Consider the following 19,324-nt stretch of genomic DNA (forward strand, 5'->3'; position numbering starts at 1 on the left):
AAAATCACTCCCCACCCTCCTGTCAGCAAAATGAGCGTTTTAGACCCAAGTCATTATTTGAACCAGGCTGTAAATAGGCTTTTTGATGCCTTAAAAGTTTTAATGGCTAAAAAGTTAAAAGCTTTTTTTTTTTCTTTTTTTGGCTTAGAGTGTACGTGACTTCTGGTCTTTCAGCAGCCAGCCGCAAGTAGATCGTCAATGAACAACTTTTGTCATTACATAATTTATTGAGAAAAGGTAAATATAAAATTAACAACAGGTTTGACATATTGCAGAACACAGTCACATGACAAGTCCGGATATCTCCAGGTGAAAAATTTGTCTTCTATTTAAAAATGTACTCTATAACAACGAATAGCCCTTAAAAGTTAAAATTGCACAGTCAAGTTATTGCTACAGAACATTTACATATTATATATTACATGTTATAAACATCATTTCAAAGGTCCACAATTTCCTCAGAAAGTTAAAATCCAGCTTAGTGAAAAAAATAAGAATGTATGATGGGAAAACTTACAATTAGTAACTTGAATCGAAGCTCCAGTGAGGAGTTTTTTGGTTGCTAATGAAACAGATTAACACTAACAGTGATGACAAGACAAAATCAGTCAAAACGTACGAGGTGCTGCTTTCTCCTCAGGGTGTGCCCAAAGCAACATAAGTTGCTAATTCCTTGCAGGAGCTTTAACATGCACAAAGAAAAGAGTTTGTGATGAGATGTTAACAGTGTATTACGTTTTACTTTGGTTAAGTCAGAATAAGTTTTGAAGAAAAAAAAATCCCTCTTGTAGGTAATAAAATATGCAAGTATTGCCAGGAGACTTCACAGCAACATTGATTCAACAACTAGTTGAAGATTTGAAAAGTGTCACCAAAACTTTTAACTCTAAACAGTACACAGGGATTAACAATTATAAACAACAACAAAAAGGTATTTTAAAGCACATTACCAATGGTTTATAACTTCACTTGTTGCCCACGAAAGTAAAAATGACAGACTCAAAAAATATACTCATGGAAGTTAATCCATACACTGGTCAAGCTCATTGTAGCTCATTAATGTCAACTTGTCCAAGAGTAGTGACGCAGTTTTTAGTTGGGATTCTGCAGAAGCTTTAAATGACTACTTCTGTCTTGGTTTAGATACTTAGACATACCAGTTTGTTGCAATGTCCTTCATGAAGTATGTGTCCTGTCTGGAACAGTTAGGTGTTCATTTTTACTTCACGCTTATCAATATCCCATTTACAACTGCAATTCTACATAATCATGAGGTGACAAAAAAAGTAAGAAAAGGCAGTAAAATAAAGTAGAGCCTGTAAATGAAAAAGGACTGAAATGCATTGATACCAACTTGTTAAAGAGGCTAAAATGTGTGTTCTTACAGAATGTAACAAATAATAAAGGCAGACATCAATCCAACCAGCAGACAAAATTCTTCATGCTGAAGTGCCTTTACATTGTAAAGTGCAAAGACTAAATAATCATGGGGATTTATTTTATTTTCATCTTTATATCATGACTATTTTTCATTAAACTTAGGAAAAAAAAGCCAAGTAGGATAAAGAATGTTGTTCTGATAGAGGAAGAACAATATTGATCAGCCTTAGGATGAGTTCAAGGGAAGTGAATTGATCCAGAATAAGTCCTTGTCTCAAGTGCCCTCTCTCAGCCTCTTTGACTCAATGACAACGTGGACCATTCAGCCACTCTCCTCTAATGTGCCATAAAGAGTGCATCACCTCAGACAATTTCCTGAGTGATGAATATTGAGTGTTGACATTTCTGTGAATCTGACTGAGCACAGCAAGAAAATCTCAAAAGTGGGTCAGCGTCTTAAGTCACGTTCCCCGGCAGATTCACTCCCTTGGAAATGTGTGTGGCTGAAGGGACTGTGTTCGACCTCAACTAAACTGCAAATGCAGGACACGAACAACAGCCATCACCGCCGTCATTGTGAACCGCTATCTTCCTGACACCTCCTTCTCCTTCCCACTCAGTTGCAATTCTTTTTCTTTTCTTCCTACCTACAAAACATTAGTTATAAAAGAAGTGTGGCAGTGTGCTGTGGCCGGCTCACACGTGTCTGAAGCCTCACAGGCTGGAAGTAATTGTCCCCAGATAAGCCCTCACCCAGCCTGGTGTTGCAGGGACATAAGGCGATGTGGAGAGACTTTGGCCACTGTGCTCAATATAAGATTGATTGAGGAGTGGGAGAAAAGATTTCAGACCTACTTTTGTCCAGTTATAGGTCAGGAGATGCAACAAATAACATTTCCTAGCAAAAAAGTCATCAAGGGTTAGGGTACCTAAAAAGGATTAACCTCTACCACAATGCAGAATGAAGTGTTTTTAGTGGGTGCTGGCCAATCAGAGACAAGATCACCTTCATCTTGCATGAGCTCAACATGGCTCACTCTGCCCTGCTGCTCCCTTTATCTTCATCTTAGATGTCAAAAATCCTTCTCCATTTCCAGTATGAGTCCAGTCAACTACATCAGTCATCTGGTATAGGTGAGTTACAGTTCCCATGGTAGATATAGATGGGTCCACTACAGCGATAATACAGCTGAAACACCTCCCCATATCCATGGTCCCTCCACCAGGTGCACAGCTGCCTGTTCCAGCCACAGGCGAGAGGATAAAACAGCTCAGGATGCTCCATCCCAATCATGGTGAAGAAGTCCTGGTCACCCAAGTGCCCCCTGAAGCGGTACTGCTCTGTTAGTTTGGCTACATTGGCAGGATCCAGCAGCTTGTTGTAAAGAGCTGAGGTCCTCATAGCACCAAGGTCCAACAACATCACACCACTGTTGAAGCCTGGGAGGCCTTCAGGAGGAGGTTCACCTACTCTGGTTTGAGGGTTCTCCTTACGATACTGCCAGAAGGTGTGTCTGAAGAATGAGAGAAAGAGATCAGTGAAGTAAAGCAAAGAAATTTCTTGAACTTGAGCTTTCTGATACATTGGGGGTGGTTAAAGTTCCAGTAACTGCTCTTCAAGGAACTAAATGGTTCCTGTTGCCTATTGTTGTCATCGTTTTCACTGCGGCCTTGAGGCCTGTGAAGATTATATATGTCAGGAAAGTGACATATGTAGATGCAATTAAATAATTGCACAACACTGCCAGACCACTAGATGGTAGCAAAAAAAGAGACAAGTTGTTCTTTGACTTTCCTGAAAAAAAGATGTTAACAGTGTTATGTAATACACCTAAAGGATTCCATCATAGTTTCATCTGAGAGTGAAAAAACAAGGACTGTGCTGAAAGGCAGTCCAACCCAACATATTTACAACTATGGTAGGTCACAAAAAACTTGACATTTATACATTATTAATGGTTTTCTTACACAGTTGATTGTTGAGACTGCAGCAGATTTAAACAAGTGAGGGTCAATCTTGTTCCAGTCCACATTTGCTGAACCAACAGCACTGAGGCCAAAAAAAACAGGAAGAGAGCTGGTCCAGGAGTGTTGGAGCATGTTGGAGTGCCAGAGGCTTGTGCCAGCTCAGCACCCTGTCCTGCCAACATACCAACCCTGAAGTAGTTTAGACAGAGCTTCATTCAGAAAGCATTTGTATGCCCGGGCTTGTGTACCCAGTACAAGTGAAAACCTATTGTGGAATTTCTTAATACCATTTTATGTCCAGATTTGAACTTTTAACTTGAAAGAAGCATCAGTTTGATGTAACAGATAGTACTCCTTAAGTTGTGTAATGCATGATGTTAGAAAGGGTCAGCATTTTTGGCTCACTGGAGTTATATGTGTGAAGCAGCACGGCTGCAGTTTGCATGAAAAATGTGATCTAACTTAACTTACAGCCTGAGCACACCAAAGGTCCACTACTCTAAAACATCCTTTCTGAATTTGTCTTACAGCATTTTTTTTTGTCCCATCTAAACACTGAGTTACAAAGAGATGATGCAATGTCATGAGAGGAATTTATGGAGTTGTCAGTGTGAAAAATTGTAGCTTCTAAACTGGGGCCAGATGTTTAGAGTAAACTCAACAACAGGAGAAGATAAGCAGAAGAATTGTGAGAAAGCGAAAGAGGGGAATAAAACTGGTCAAGAGCCAGCGTTACTGACCTGCACTGGGACAGTTCATAAGATCATACCATATATATCATACCAACAGACATAACATAAGATCACTGGATGCCTGTTTTCTTATTGGACCCCTGATGTTTGAGTATGTATACGTCCTTTGTCTTGTCTCTCAGGAGAAAAAGACTTATGGGACAAACAAGACGTGCAGAAAAACATACTGGGTCTAGTCCATATCTGTCATTTTGTAACGGCACTTTCATGCAGTTGTTTTTTTTTATTCTTCTAACAAGTCAGTGGAGACCACCGCTTTCAACGTTGCGGGTGTACTATTTTTATTTCAGGGGAGAACAAAATGTCCCATCCTCTACACTAACAGCTAGTGCAACAACTTTTTATTCCTTATGGACATGTGACTGGCGGGTGGTGTACTCTTTCTTTCATGCATGTTTACACGCACACCCTCTCCTCTGAGTTGAGATTATTCCCAGTTTTGGCCTGGTTTAAAGACACGGTGATAGAAGCCAGACAAAGCTGTTGCACGGCTGTCAGTTTTGTCAGAAAAGCACACAAACACACAAAATGTCAGCAAGCTGGAGAAACATACAACTCGATGAGCTCTAAACGCTCTCTTGGTGCGGATCAACATGTGGGAATAATTATGATTCATGTTCTAACAGTTGCCTCTCTCTCTGTTTGTTTGATAAAGTCTAGAGGGAGCAGCACATTCTCTGAATCACACTTAGATATCATTACTGACCCATATGAAGCAGCTGTAGCTTGTCCACGCAGCTTTACACAGTCTGTTGTTTTGGTAGCTGGGGACTTGTGGCCCCTGAGGAGCATTTATCATTAGCGAGACAAACACTGGGTCTACGTGCCACTAGATGCATTCAGAGGGAGCACAGTCAGGGAGCATTTAAACTGATTTTTTCCTTCTGTTCATAAGACATGGGAATGTATAAACTGAAATGTTCTATATTTGCTCATGATGGCCATAAGCTGTGTCTGCATGATGGTTATTAGATATTGCAAACACTGACAGTCATCTGCAACAGGTGCTCTGTGGCTTGAAATTGTTTATTGTAGTCATGTACACAATGTCTACTGAATTTTAACTACGCAATGGCCTATACTGGTAAGAACTCTCTGTAGCTCTTAACTCTCTAATGCAGGAGATAAAAACAAAGCATTTTGAAAACAACAGAATTCTGAACTAATTGTTAATTTATGCCAGTTGTCAAGCAACATGTTGAGACCCAGGGAATTAATGTCAGGCACAGTGACTAATGCCTCAAATACACCAGAGATGTCTGTTTTTGACATGGTTTGGTTTATTTTGAAAGTCATTGGGTGTTTTTAGGTAGTTTCTGTGCACAACTTCTTGTCCTGCTTGATCTTCCCTCCACTGAATTTGTGCGTCACAGCTCCAGTGTATGGCAAAAATAGGATGGCTGCGTATTACCTGCGACCCGCTGAACTAGCCTCACAGCCGGACCGCAACGGAGTGGATCCAGCGTAAGTTGACAGGTTGACTGGAATGAAAACCTATCTGATCTAGAGCTGTGACAGTGCCCACACAGACTGGAGACGTATCTGGTGTATTTCAGCTGTAATCTTGCATTGTGGGTTATTGTGGAGCCATTGTAATAAATTAGATGCACCATTTCAGAGATGCGGAAAAGTAGATTTATATCTACTTCACAAAGTGGATTAGCACTTAACCGTGACTAGTTTTGTCCTCATGAAGGAAGTGACTCATTTGCAATTAGAGATGAACTTGTTAAATTTAGAGTATTGGCATCATTGATTGGTTGATCACCACTTGAAATGCCATTTATCTTTAAAAGATCATCACTAAAATACCTTTAAGTTTAAAGCAAAAGTCAATCATATTTATGCCTGAAATGTTTGCATCAGAATTCATGAGCCTGGGAAAAAACATGAAATAATAAAATAAAGAAAAAACAGAAATTAGCAGAAGCATTTTTTAAATGTTTTACAATGCAAAAAGCTTTTGGCTAAAGTCTCAGGGACAACACGTTATTTTGAAAAACAAGTACTGAACATAGCTCTGTCCTTTTTCACAGCGGCTCTAGTTCTATGTCTTTGTAGCTGAAAACTCACAAGTGACTCAGAGAAACTCATAGACTGTTGATCCTGGAAGTGCTTCTATTTCTGCCCTGCCAAGACTGCCAACCCTTTAAGCGTTTTCCTTTCTCTCAATGGTGAAAGAATGGGGAGCATTAGCAGGTGACAGTGGGGACATTCTGTACAACACCTTGTTGTTCAAGAACAGGAAATCAGCCTTCTCTTAGAAAGCCATGCAGGACAATTCGACCAACAGGGGGGAGTCAGTTTCTGGGGTACCTGAATGAAATATCTGGTCCTTTTTTATCAAACTGGAATTTAATAACCTGCTAATAAGATTCATTTGGATATGGATCTGCTGCTGCAGCTCAAAAACCAAGTTCATGGGTAGAAAACATAGTTTGAAAATGTAACAATAAAGAAATTATGTTATTAGCGTAAATTATTAAAGCTCCAGTCAAATCAATCACAACACACCTTATATAACTCTAGCCAAGCTTAGTTCAGTCTTGAACAGCTCATGTCCATTGAGTCAAAGGATTATGTCACATTTTAGATGTAAGGTGTTGAACACTACTAAATAATAATTTCTGCTAAAAAGAAACCACATTTAAACAGAACAAAGTGCTGCTGACGTCATGGTGACAGTGCTGCTGAATTCAGAGCTAACTGACTGTAAAACAGGTAAGTGGTTTAACACAAAACCACACATTTCACATTCAACAATTGGTTTTCATTTCAGAGTGAAAAGCCAGGATTACGTGGGAAGTGCCACACAAATAAGGCTGAGCCAGAACGGAGAGTAACAGGGAGCCACTTGCTTGTTTCATTTCATGTCTCCTGTGTGAGTTTGTGGCTTTGACTGTGACACTTATGTAAGTGGGTCTTGTCTCTTGGGTTTCAAAGCAGGGGAAAAGACACGGGGTATTTTCTTCAGTAATGAACTTTCAGTGGCAGGATGTGCTCTGAATGCAGCTGGTGGGAGGACACGTTCTCCTGCATAATGTCCTGTCCATTAACACTGAAAGAGAGGAAGAGCTGAGAGCCCTCCAAGCAGGAAAACACTCCAGTAGAGAGGCAGCACACAATGCATGGCTAATAAAAAGGCTCAAATTTTAAATGTTGTATTACTCATAAGCTAGCATGCTCTTTCAGCTCACAAAATGGGATGACTGTCCGGATTATCTTCTAGTGTACATAACATACACAGCGGTGCAACCATGCTGTTTTTTTGGGTGCAGTACAGCAACGAAAACTCTCTATCAAAGATCTTGTCCTGTCAGTTAAGCTGTGAATTTCAATGAAAATCAAATATTCTCAAATAGTCTTTACTTTGCATATGTTTTAAGTGTGATGATTGATTTTGTGACAGAGGGTTTCACCAGTGGCATGATGACTCTTCTCGTTAGTACCAGAAAATACCCTTTTTTGATTTCCTTTTGGGAAAAGGGGCAAAGAAAGATCAATTCTTATTCCTGAAACATATCAAAAATTCTGAAATAAGTTTTAAATTATTCTTTCTCACCAACCTTCACAACTCTAAAACAAAGTAAGTCAAAGAAATGAATTTGGCAAAGCCTTTTGCCATGTTTTCAATGAGTGTATCCGGCCCACAGGAGCTACAGTAGCAAGGGGATTCCCAGAAAGTAGTAACCCATTGAACCGGTCCAGTGGCGGGGCAGAGATACAGATCTGTTTGGAGTTGCTGGTGCCAACTAGAGCCTGGGCAGGAAAACTGCTGCTCCACTTCTAAAACCTGACATCATAGACAAGTGCAGTTATAGGAAAAGGCCCTATTGTCTCTAATACTACTTGTTCTCTGATGAAATATCTCTTTGCTCCAAAGGTTTAAATCATGACGACCATGACATCAAAGAAAAAAACTGCAAAAGGTTTAATGGTGCATTTCTTACTAGATAAGCCTCAGTCATTTTTGACTCAAAAGAAACACCTCTAAACTCAAACAAAGGCAGGTTGAGTTCAGCATTTCCAATAAAGCAAGCGCTGACAAAAGGCTTCAAAAAGCTGTATCAGAAACAAATTGGTGATGTCACAGAGACTACTTCCATATATTTAAGTCTATCATTGTAATGAACTGTCAGTGTAACCAATCTCTGTTGCCAAGAGCTGCAGTGAGCACCTTCATCCTCACAGAACGAGCTGGATGGGGAGGGGACACTTCTTACCAGATGACTGGGAGGTCGAGTCATGACAAATGTGGAACTAACTTTACTGTTCATACCAAAGTTACCTCCCTGGAGCCAACAAAGGCATGGTAAATATAAAAATAATACACGGTCCCAACACATATGAACAAAGTGTGTCTACTCTAACCACTGATTATCATAATCATAGAGTTAGACATGTCAACAGACTATAAACAGATAAGATATGGTGGTCATTTGTGGTCATTTAGACAGTAGTCATAATCACTTCTAACTAAAGATAATGTAACCACCGACTCCTAGCAGACAGTGAAAACGTAACTATACTTGTATGTGACTGTCAATGCCAGAATTCATAAATAACATTCTTTTCCACTGAGGTGCATTTGCATAAAAAATGGGCTGGTTTTGATAATTGCAAAAATTGACAGATTTACTTGCACAGTAAACCATTTCTGTGTCCTTCAGGCTTATTTGTACTGGTCAGTGTGTGCAAAAGCCATGCAATCCTTTTATGAGTCAGTCCCTCAGTGTGCAGAGTGGGATGCAAGCCACTGTAATGCAACCCCGGAACCCTTTGGCACTTGCTAGCTGGATTGTAAACAATGGCAAAGCACAGAAAAGGAAGTCTTGGCCGGAAATACTCTAGAGAGGTAGCTGCTAGCTCTAGTGGAAGTCAGAAAAATTGGCTGTCCTGAGAGAACACGAGACATGGTTCATGGGAGTAGAGACTGAAGATTTGCAGGCTCTGGTACCTCAGAGTTTAATTTTTTACTTACATGTATTTACTGACCTGCGGATTTAACATCCATTCGCCACAGAGTAGGCACTGACTGTTCATCATTTTAACTGTTTACAGCAACCAGGTCCCAGCATAAACGGAGAAAACTGCAGCTTAATACTTAAAACTTCTACTCTCAGCATGAGGCTTCAGGAAGCAAAGGGCTTTATGAGAAATTAGATGTGAATACATCTCATGAAGGACAAAGTAAAACAAAAATTAGTAAACAGCTGCAGCATGAAATCCCCTACCTGACCTTGCCTCATGTAGCCCTCCTACCCCGCACACACACTAACGCACACAATGACGTCCTGTTTTGATGTCAGCCTTCAGTGGAAAACAGTGAAGTAGACTAAACGTACCAGGAGTGTTTGTCTTACTATCTTGGGTAGAGACGGAAAAAATCAGCTGAGGAACAAAGAGCTTGAAAGCCTGTTTTCTGTTTGTGTACACACACACACACACACACACACACACACACACACACACACACACACACACACACACACACACACACACACACACACACACACACACACACATTTTTGTCGGTAATGAATAAGACATTTGGATTCAGATGAATAACAGCAGGTGTTTTTATTGAGTGGTTTGTGTGTATGTTCATTATCTTAATCAGACGCTTCAGATCAAAAGTAAATATGAGACAGAAATCCGTCTGACAGCAGAGGTAATTGAGACAGATTGTTTTCAAAGTTTATCTTAGCTTGTACAAAAAAACTTCTCACTCAACAACTTTGCCAGCTGATATAAAAAGACTTGACTTTGCCATAAGAAGCAGAAGTCTATCTGAAGTAATGGAACTAAATGACAACTTTTTCCCCATACAGCTAAAAATCTTCTGATGACTTGCAAATTGTGGATCAGTTTTAACACAAAGTTTCCAGCCATGCTTTTTGACTCTAATGGTAAATGCAGTTGTTGCACTTCCATGAGCATCATTACAAAGTGATCTAAAGCTTGGGTGCCCCACATACAGTGGGATCAGCAAGTTTACTTTCTCAAAGTTGGGTTTCCAGACACTCACCAGTAAGACGCAGAGGTGCTAGTTTAAAGCTATGGCGTACGATTTGGAAGCTTTGTACATCTTAATAACACCGTTTATAGGCTGTTATGGTCCTATGGTCCAATCTACACAATATAAAGACCAAAAAGAATGAAATAAATCCATTCAGTATATCCGCTGCAAAGCTGCATACTAGTGGACCAATTCGAACTGCACATGGCATGCACGGTTCAGATTGGTGCGTGAGTCCATCCAATCCCCTGTCCCCCTCGCTTCGCACCGTCATGCCCATGGTCCCACCTCGTCCTTCCCCACTACCCCTCTCACGTCAGCTAGCTGCTCAGCTACCAAAGCGTCATGGAGCCACAGAAGATCGAAACCAGGAAGCTGTTACTGTTACCCTCCACATGGAAGGGAAGAAAACGAAAAAGTTTCAAGGAAAAGGCTGCAGCAAGGAAGATTTATGAGCGATACAGGTGCCAACAGAGACTGAATATTGGAGAAATGTACGACCAGTGGAAAAAACTGCAGAGGGATTTGAGACTGAAGACTGACGCTGAGACAGGTGAGTTTCTGTTGAACAGGTAATGACTTTGTTTACCGGAACGGGTCAGCTCTGTCAATAGATTTTAGCATAAGTTAGCCACACATCTTTAGCATTATAAACTGAGCTGGTGAAGACACGCCGAGAAAGGTAAAGCCTCGCCCACAGTCGTCTCTGCTCTGATCAGCCGGCAGTGGCAACGCCAGACCTGCTTGGCAGGCTAATTCATGGTTTTGATCGCGCCGGTCCAATTGAAAAAGCTACCACTGTGTGTTACATGGAGGATGACTGTCTTGTTTGTTACATTTTCTGCCGGCCGGCTTCTTGCTCTGTTGGAGGGGGCGTGTTGTTAGGAGGCGAAGAAGGGCGATACGAGCTGGGGGGCGGGATCTTGGAACACAGAGGGGAAGGGTGAGTGAGGCTGCGTTTTTCAAATGTGTCTCATCAGCCAAACTGGGTTTCAGATTGTAGACCATAGCTTTAGGGCACCATCTGTGATCAGCCTTTTTAGTTGTATTGATCACTTATGAATTATGACACATAGTCATAGACTGAGGCTTAAACTTCTAAGTGCTGATATGTTGCAACATGGGAATATTAGAGACTTACAGTGACCAGTTTTCTGTCTGCTTGTCTATTTTGGAAATATAAATATATCATCATTGCATGGTGTCAGTCCAGAGCTACTGATAGTGTATAGTTCCATAAAAACTTCTCGATCTCTGTGTCTGTAGTGGCAGCTGTTGTGTATTGCTTCAACCAAAAAGGAGCTCACAGAGACAAGGCACAGTTTGTGGCCGAGTGTCTGCGCATTACCGTGCTCAACACATTTAGCTAGTTGGCATGCATTAAAACATCTTTATAAACGCCACTCTCGTGGCAGAATAAAATATGAAATCAGAGATTTTTCACCTGTGCTTGATGGAATATTGTACAAAACCCCCCCCCCCCTAAAAATCATTTGCCCTTGGAGCAGGTTTTATGGATCTTATTGTGTGTCTGTCCATGTTTGAAGATAGGTTTTTTTCTACAGACAAATCTGACAATAGACAAGAGATTTGCCAGACCAAAAAAACGAGAGCACAGTCATTTTTGACGAGCAATATCTCTCTGCCAAACACCTTATTTAACAGGCATAAGAAACTTTAGATTGCTTGTTATTTAACGCTGAACATGTAATGTTGTTAATCTAAGCAGTCAGTGGTCAGCTGTTCCCAAAAGAAAAAGACATCTTGTTATCTTGTATCATTACAAGCCTATTGCACTGTGTCCTTCATGTAGATAATGTTTCAGTGAGCTTTTAAAGGTTTTTGCTTTGGTTTCATTTTGTGTATTATCTTCAGCAGATCCTGCCTGATTATGATGTAAATGCCAAGTAGAATTAAAATATCATTCAATACAATTTTAGAAACAGTGGGTTATTATTTTACTAAAATACAGTAAGTTCTACCATTTCTTTTTTCTACCACGGAGTTTGCATTAGAAATGTGACAATACAAATTCAGTGCAAAGCCATCCTATAAGGCATTTAGAGCAAGTACAATAAATAAACCCCTCATCAACTTTCACATCAGTGGTCAGTAAGACCACTTACTGTCCCTGTTCAACATTGTCTGACAATGTTTAATTCTTCTTCATAGTTAGATAACTACAAGCTGGTTACAGTGCTGCAGTTCTCCAGAATGTATGAGTCTGCTTATGTTCTTTCTCACTTACAAACTGAGAGAGAAAGTCACAGTGAAAGTGTAAATGAGGCCCATTAAAACTGTAATCCATCTGGGGTCAGCAACTGCGAGCGAGATTATTACGGTGGTTTGTAACCCATTAGTGACAAAGAGGGCAAATGGACGTTACTTATGTGACACTTTGCAGCAAACATACCCCTAATAATATCATTATGACGCATGGCTAAATTTGAAAAGTTTTAAAGCCAAACAGTTTGATTATTGAGGAAAACTTTTTGGAGTTCAAGCAAGGATGATATTCTTTTTTTTTTTTTTTTTTTTTAACTGCATGATAGAACACATACCAAGGAGCTTGGCTGATGAGGCAGATCATTCTCTGTGTTTTTTAATCTTCTGAAGTCACGTTTGATCACGCAAGAGTCTGTGAGATCGCATTTGAAAGGAATCATTACCACAAATCTTCAATGTGTGGTCTAGTGGCCTTAATGTAATTGTTCAATGCGTATGATCCAAGGATTGTTTGAACTGTCAGTATGTGTGTGGTCTCCAAAAAATTTGAAATCATTAAGATCTAAAAGTCAAGTGCGTAGCTGAACTTAGCCTGAAAACATAGAAAAGAATGTCCATTTTCCTTTGACCCAAAAAAAGCTTATATTTTTGTACTAGCTTATATTTAGCTGATGTCTGTGTGAGCTAAAATGGCATTGAAGTTTTAAAGATTCTGCTTACCTGTAGACTGGCTGCATCTCCCTGGTGATGCCTATCACTGCTCCTGGAGGAAAATGCTCAAATTCTTGGAAAAGGTCCCTGATGTTTGTCCTGTACTTCAGGTCCAGGTCAAGCTGCAGTATATGTGTCAGATCTGGAAAAAAGAGCACAGCACGCTGAAATGGCTGCATGAAAAACTTAACCTTAGATGAACAGAATAATGTAAAGTTCAAAAGGAACTGCTGCTGTTTCCAGGAGCAAAAACCCTCTGTCCAACAGAAGTAGATGAATGACAAATTATAGTTTATTTTTGACCAGCTGTAAAAGATGTAAATGTGTTCCCAATTTATAGAGTGATCCCAGGAAATCTATTTCTGAGTTAACCAGGCATATAGGTCAAGTTTGACCACCAGCATATCGTGCAGTGATTGCCTGCCTGATCACATCTCAGAGCCATTCCAGGAAAAAGCTCAAACAAGGGAAGACAGCAAAGCCTAACCACACTGACTCAGACTGCGATTTTTTTTCTGCAATGTCTCAGTGACCGGAAAAGCAAACCGTCCATACAGTGCATAAAAATGCATGAAACACTGAGCATGACTGGAGCTTTATCTTGTTTCTGGATGAAATGGTAACAGAGGTATCCAGGATATTCAGACCATCATCTGTTCATTGTTTCTGCTTCCTATGTTTTGCTGGTTTCTATGGTGATAAAAGGATGGGAAATACTCCTAAATGGTGTGCCAGGGGAACAATGGGGTTATTATACTGATGAAAACATTTGTCAGGTTCAAACATAATGCAGAAGAGATTGGCCTCTTTAAAGGGTAGTGATATTTTGTTGGATCACACAACAGTAGCTGATAAAAATACAAGGGTACTTCAATGATCTTAAGGGATGAAATGCATCAGAGACCTTGAACGGTCAATTTAAAATGGATCCAGATCTATTTCATTGATTACAAAGCCTCAATTCAGCAATAATTAAACTACAGCTGCAATTAATGTAATAACCTAATTGTTTGGTTTATTGGTGACCATGCAGAGCAAATTCAATTTCACCTCAGTCCACATGACTCATTATGAGCCTTTATTCTTGTTCTCACAGCTCCCAAGAGAGGTTTTTAAGTTATGGAACAGGCTGAAATGAATAGTGATATCTCTTTATGATCCTCACAAACAAACAAGAATATTAACAACAACACTATTGCTTTGAGTAGTCTTAAATGCCTGCAAAAGCAAGAAGGGGGTCAGCAATGGGGTGTTGCGGTCCAGGTGTTTACATTTTGTTAAATGACAGCAAGAATGTTAAGATTTTAAATAAGATGTACTTGAGACATTTCTATCTAAAGAGCATGTGCTGCCATCTTCACAGAGATGGCCCTGGAAGCACATAAAAAAGTTTTTTATCTGTGTTTTTTGAGGTGTTTGCAACAATATTTTTCCCAACTCCCTGTCCGCTATATGGGGTGTGCTCATCTCTGTGCGTAAACATGCATGTGCCTGTGTCTGTGATCACATTGGGGCAGATTTTGCTGGGGTGTGATACAAAGAGCAGTGGAGAAATATGAACACATAACCAGGTAAATAACAAAGCTATTTAGCCTATTAAATGTAAGAAAAATGTACAGATCGGATATATAAGAGATGCATCCTTCAAAGACATATGCTGTGATCATGCACTGTACAGAAAAACCCCCAAAACAAAACAAAACTTGACTTCCGGAGGTGTGGGTGTCGCAATATTATGGTAGGGTAAACACTGCTACCCACACAAATGCGGGCAAGATCTGCTCTATCCACCGGTAATGTCAGATTAGCACAAACCTACAGTTTCTCATTTTAGCACTGATGTACCATCCTTATTTTGAATATTGTCTCATTTTCAAACTTCTGTTGTTGTTGAAACGAGTGAGCAAAAAAGATGACTCAGCTATATGGCATTGACCTGTTTTCTGTACTCTCCAAACAAGGAAGCTGCCATCTCAATGCCTTGATGTGCTGTGGAAACAGAGAGAGTAGTCGCCCATAGCTGGCTCTATTTGTTTGCACTAATGGGGCTTATCCACTGCGAGTGTAACAGGAAGAGGGCCTGGAGTTGTAGCAACACCGTGACGTGGTGGGTTTGATGTTGGATCAGTGACTCAACAGAAAGTTGTGTGAAGGTGACAGAAGGGCTTAGTGGTAGAGGTTGTTATCACAGTGATTATGGTAATAATTGAAATAAAGATGGGACTGATGTTTTACAAGATGGTTATCTGCAAATGAACACACCAGGAAGATATAAGTTTGTTTAAAACGTGTCAAAGTCCAAACATTCAATTGTATGTAAAGAAAAACGTTCACAATAAACAGTTGAGAGGCAAATATTGCTGTCTGCCACAGAAAACTGGCTCACTGTAAACTCAATCTAACTTGAAAACTACATATAGTTCACCAGTTTTTGGATTAGTGTTTATCCAAATTGTTTCTTACAGGGTAAAACAGCTCAGATATGTATTACGTTTTTGTTTATAGAGACAGGATGACAAAGACATAGGGAGCATTTCTCTTTCTATGCACACTCTTTTACCACTTGACAACAACAGCATCTCTCTGTAAAGCCATCAGTCATTACTAGTCGTTACCAAATGGCTCCAACCAGTCTAAATGAAACTTGAAACCACACTTGAAAAGAAATCGCACATCAACACATGTAAAACAGCCTCATTATAACTGTAAATATCTGCAGTGATATTTTATTGGTGGCATCTGTACAACATAACTTCCAAAAGAATCAACTTAATCATACAGTACTATAGTGTCTAATCCCATAACCCATGAGGTTTCTCTCTGTCAGCTCTCTTGTGCTTTTCACACAGGCTATTTTGATGCTAAAGCTTTCTGGAACATGGGTGACTCAAACTACAAGAGAACTCTGGAAACTTGGGACACTAAAATCAAGTGCAAATCAAACTAATAAATCTCTTAACAATCTTCTTTAATAAACTTGAAGAAAGGAGAAGCATCAATTAACAAGAACTTAAAATAATGTGAAACAAGTACTATGAATTGTACAGATATCAAAAAATATGAACAGCCATTATTACTGCTTAGTCCTCCTCCCGATGTAAACTACCGCGGATGACACTCTTTTCTTTTACCAACCAATCCATCCAGCAGTGAAAACGCACATCAAAAGACACTCAAGTGGTGCGACTGCTGTGTATGTGGAACTTGGTCTGTGAAGGAAGATGTGGCGTTGAATTAAGTGTTACTCCCACAGTTCTTATATTAATTTGTGTTTATTGCAGCAATGTGATAATGTGTGTACTTGCAGAAGGCTGAGCGCTCCTGAGAGGCTGCAGATCACTCAGTACGAAGGAAGAGTGGACACCATTAACAGGAAAGGTTTTGTTTTAAATCTAAATGATTAATCTTGTTTACCCATCTATTTATCAAATAACTGCTGAGGATTTCTGTTGAGTTTTCAGCAGATAACTGCATAATACAAATGCTGAGTGTGCTGTTTGTGTGTTTATCATGTGAAACGCAGGAAGGTCTTGAACTGGAGACCGATAGAGAACAGAAAGTACATTGAGAGGAGACAAAAATTTTAATAAGGCAGCATGAAAGTGTGTGATGTGTGTGAGTGTGCATTTAACCTTTCTTTGTTAGGAAAACAACGGATGATGCTGGGAAATGGGAGGAGACATCACTGGCTCACCCCAAAGATGACAACATTTCAGATCAGTAACTGAATGTCTAGAATAGGCAGATCTTCAACTATATAAGGGGTCAAGGGCCAGAAAACCGGGTTCTGTCCCTAAATGAAGAGTCCGAGGCTTGTATCAGGGCTGGCATATTTTTGACTTGCTGTAATCATTAAATCTGAGTTAACTGAGAACTTGGATGCGTCCTGGTCACCTTCTTCTCCGATCAACAAACACGCTAGGAATGGTGAGAAGGTAATTGAAATATTTGGGAGTCACAGAATTGGGACTTTTGCTTTGAGTGATAAATAATATCTGCAGAGTACCCTCTTTGTTTGAAAAGGTGGCAGTTAGGGAAATCAGAAAAATCTTCACTTGGAGATAAATTTAAAACACCATTTCCTTTCATCTGGACTTGTTTCTATGATAACCTGAAGAAAATAACATTTCTGTTTTATTCTCTTAATACCTCTTCTTATGTTGTTTTAAGGAGAATGAGCCCCATACATGGAGCTCACTAAATGCTTCTATTTCACTTTTGAATTAATATTGTTCAAGTCCATCTTAATCAGGTGTGTGCGTTTGATGACATTTTATTGTAGGAGTAATGTTGTTAGGGTGGCTTACAGCTTGCCTAAGGCTCTACAAGGATCATGCTGCCCTGCTTGACCAAACCTCAACTCACTCACAGCACCAAAACAACCCACACGCTGTTATCACATTATTTTCAGAAAGAAAGTGGGTCAACCTCATTAAAGACTAATGCCAGCCTTGATGTGAGCACTTACAGCCTATAAGTAAGGGTCATTGTTTCATGTGTCCAACGAGAGTGGCTGGAAAACACCCGCCTCATTCAAAGGGGAGATCACTTGAGATTCATTTTCACTGCTACTTTACATACAAAGTTTTTCTTAAGAAAAACAACTTTGAACTGCCATTTATGGTTAAGTCTGATTTTTTTATGAAAGGAAATTGTGCAATGTACCAAAAAAAAAAGCAAAAAAAAAAAAAAAAAATCACTGGAGTTTAGTACCAACCTTATAAGTCCTTCCATTTCTGTTTTTATGAGTTTAGTACTTTTGTTTTAAAATGTTCTCCCTTTCTTGATATAAATGGTAAAAGCTTGGAAAGTTGAAGCTGCGCTGCTTTTGTGGCCTACACTACATGCACTAAGTGGTTCTACAATCCACGCAAGGTGAAGTCACTTACATTTAGCTTCAGCACGATTCACTCGTCCATCCCACTGATGTTCAAACAAGATTTTTGAATCCAAGGCAAAGAGTAAAAACCTGTGAGTTATCAGCTTGGAAGGGTGGGAGGTAAGAGGAGATGTCCATTATAGTCTGATGTTGAGCCTAAAAGAACTTCTTTAAAAGTAACTGAACTAACTCCTTTGTGCTTTTACCACCAATTCCAGCATCACACAGACTGTGCCGAATATCAGCAGAGCAGGTTTGGCTAACAAAGCTTTAGCCAAGAATGTTTCCCAAAGCCCAGAATATTTTTGATGAATAAACTTTGGGTGTCAATCCTTGTAGTTTCTCTGACTTGAAAGACAAGTAGAAAGAGAACATTTTTTAATGAGGAAATATCGCCATCTGTTGTTGTTTCCATACTGTTAGCAGGAAAATCTGTGACAAACAGTTGATGTTGCATGAGCTGATGCCTCTATCCTCACATTGTCCCAGCGATGCATGTCAGGTAGCTAGCTAATTAGCTTACTAGGGATGGGTAACAAATTAGGTGCTTTTATAGGTACCGACCGAATTTTGTCAAAAGTATCGGGTACCGATTCATGTAAAATCAAAAGGTACCATGTTTAGGTACCTAAATGCATCCTTGTGACTGTGAGGGAGTGGAAGAGTAGGTGATTTTCCATGCTGGACATGAACACAGCATTGCAAGGTTATATATTGAAGAATAGATATGTTAAACTGCAAAACATATGTATATTTTGTTATTAAAGAAATGTATATTTTTTACCACATAAGTTAACATAAAAAAAAGTACTGAAAATTGGTACCATTGAGTACTGGTACCAATTGCCAGGTACTGGGTATCGGTAACATATCGTTTCAAATGTGAAAGATACCCATCCCTATAGCTTACGACATGAACATTGAGTTTTTCATGGCAAAGCCTCATCAGCTAGTATCCACAGAAAGTAGATCAGCAGCATCAGCAGCCAGTAAAACATGGGAATAGTTTCAGGTTAGTAAATGTGCTCGTAGCAGAAATTGCTAATGTTTGCTAATGTTAGCTGTGGTTAGCTTGCCCTTTACATGGAGTCCCTCTGAGAGGGGGAGTGCTACTGCAGTTGGAGCAGTAACAATGCCTACCCATACTGAAAATACTATGATTTAAACCCACAACTTAAGGTAAAAGCTAGCTTAAACAGGAAAATCTAACAACCAAACTACTGCCAGAAACCACAAACTTTCTACATTTTTTGAATTCTCAAATCAGAAATTGATGCTAAACCAAGCTTGCTAAGAGAGCAATCCAACTATGAAATAACTTAAGTTATTGTTAATATCAAACTGTGTGGTTCTCCTAGTCTATTGAACTCTCCACAGTTTTAAAAAAAA

The 19,324-nt window shown here is 39.6% G+C and overlaps 1 protein-coding gene across 4 annotated transcripts in view; it reads right to left on the minus strand.

Moving 5' to 3' along the window:
- Window positions 1-309: 309 nt before the first annotated feature.
- Window positions 310-19,324, minus strand: part of xxylt1 (xyloside xylosyltransferase 1) — a 29,734-nt gene continuing 10,719 nt past the window's right edge. For all 4 annotated transcript variants that reach the window (XM_074668584.1, XM_074668585.1, XM_074668582.1 and 1 more), the window contains 2 exons: window positions 13,066-13,198; window positions 310-2,894 (listed from right to left, as the gene is read on the minus strand). In XM_074668584.1, coding sequence (XP_074524685.1) covers window positions 2,498-2,894; window positions 13,066-13,198 — 530 coding nt within the window. In that variant the 3' untranslated portion in view covers window positions 310-2,497. The remainder of the gene's footprint in view (window positions 2,895-13,065; window positions 13,199-19,324) is intronic.

Source organism: Halichoeres trimaculatus, unplaced genomic scaffold (assembly GCF_033239565.1).
Source record: "Halichoeres trimaculatus isolate MK-OKI-2021-1 unplaced genomic scaffold, fHalTri1.1 fHalTri1_scaffold_4, whole genome shotgun sequence".
Lineage (NCBI taxonomy): Eukaryota > Metazoa > Chordata > Actinopteri > Labriformes > Labridae > Halichoeres > Halichoeres trimaculatus.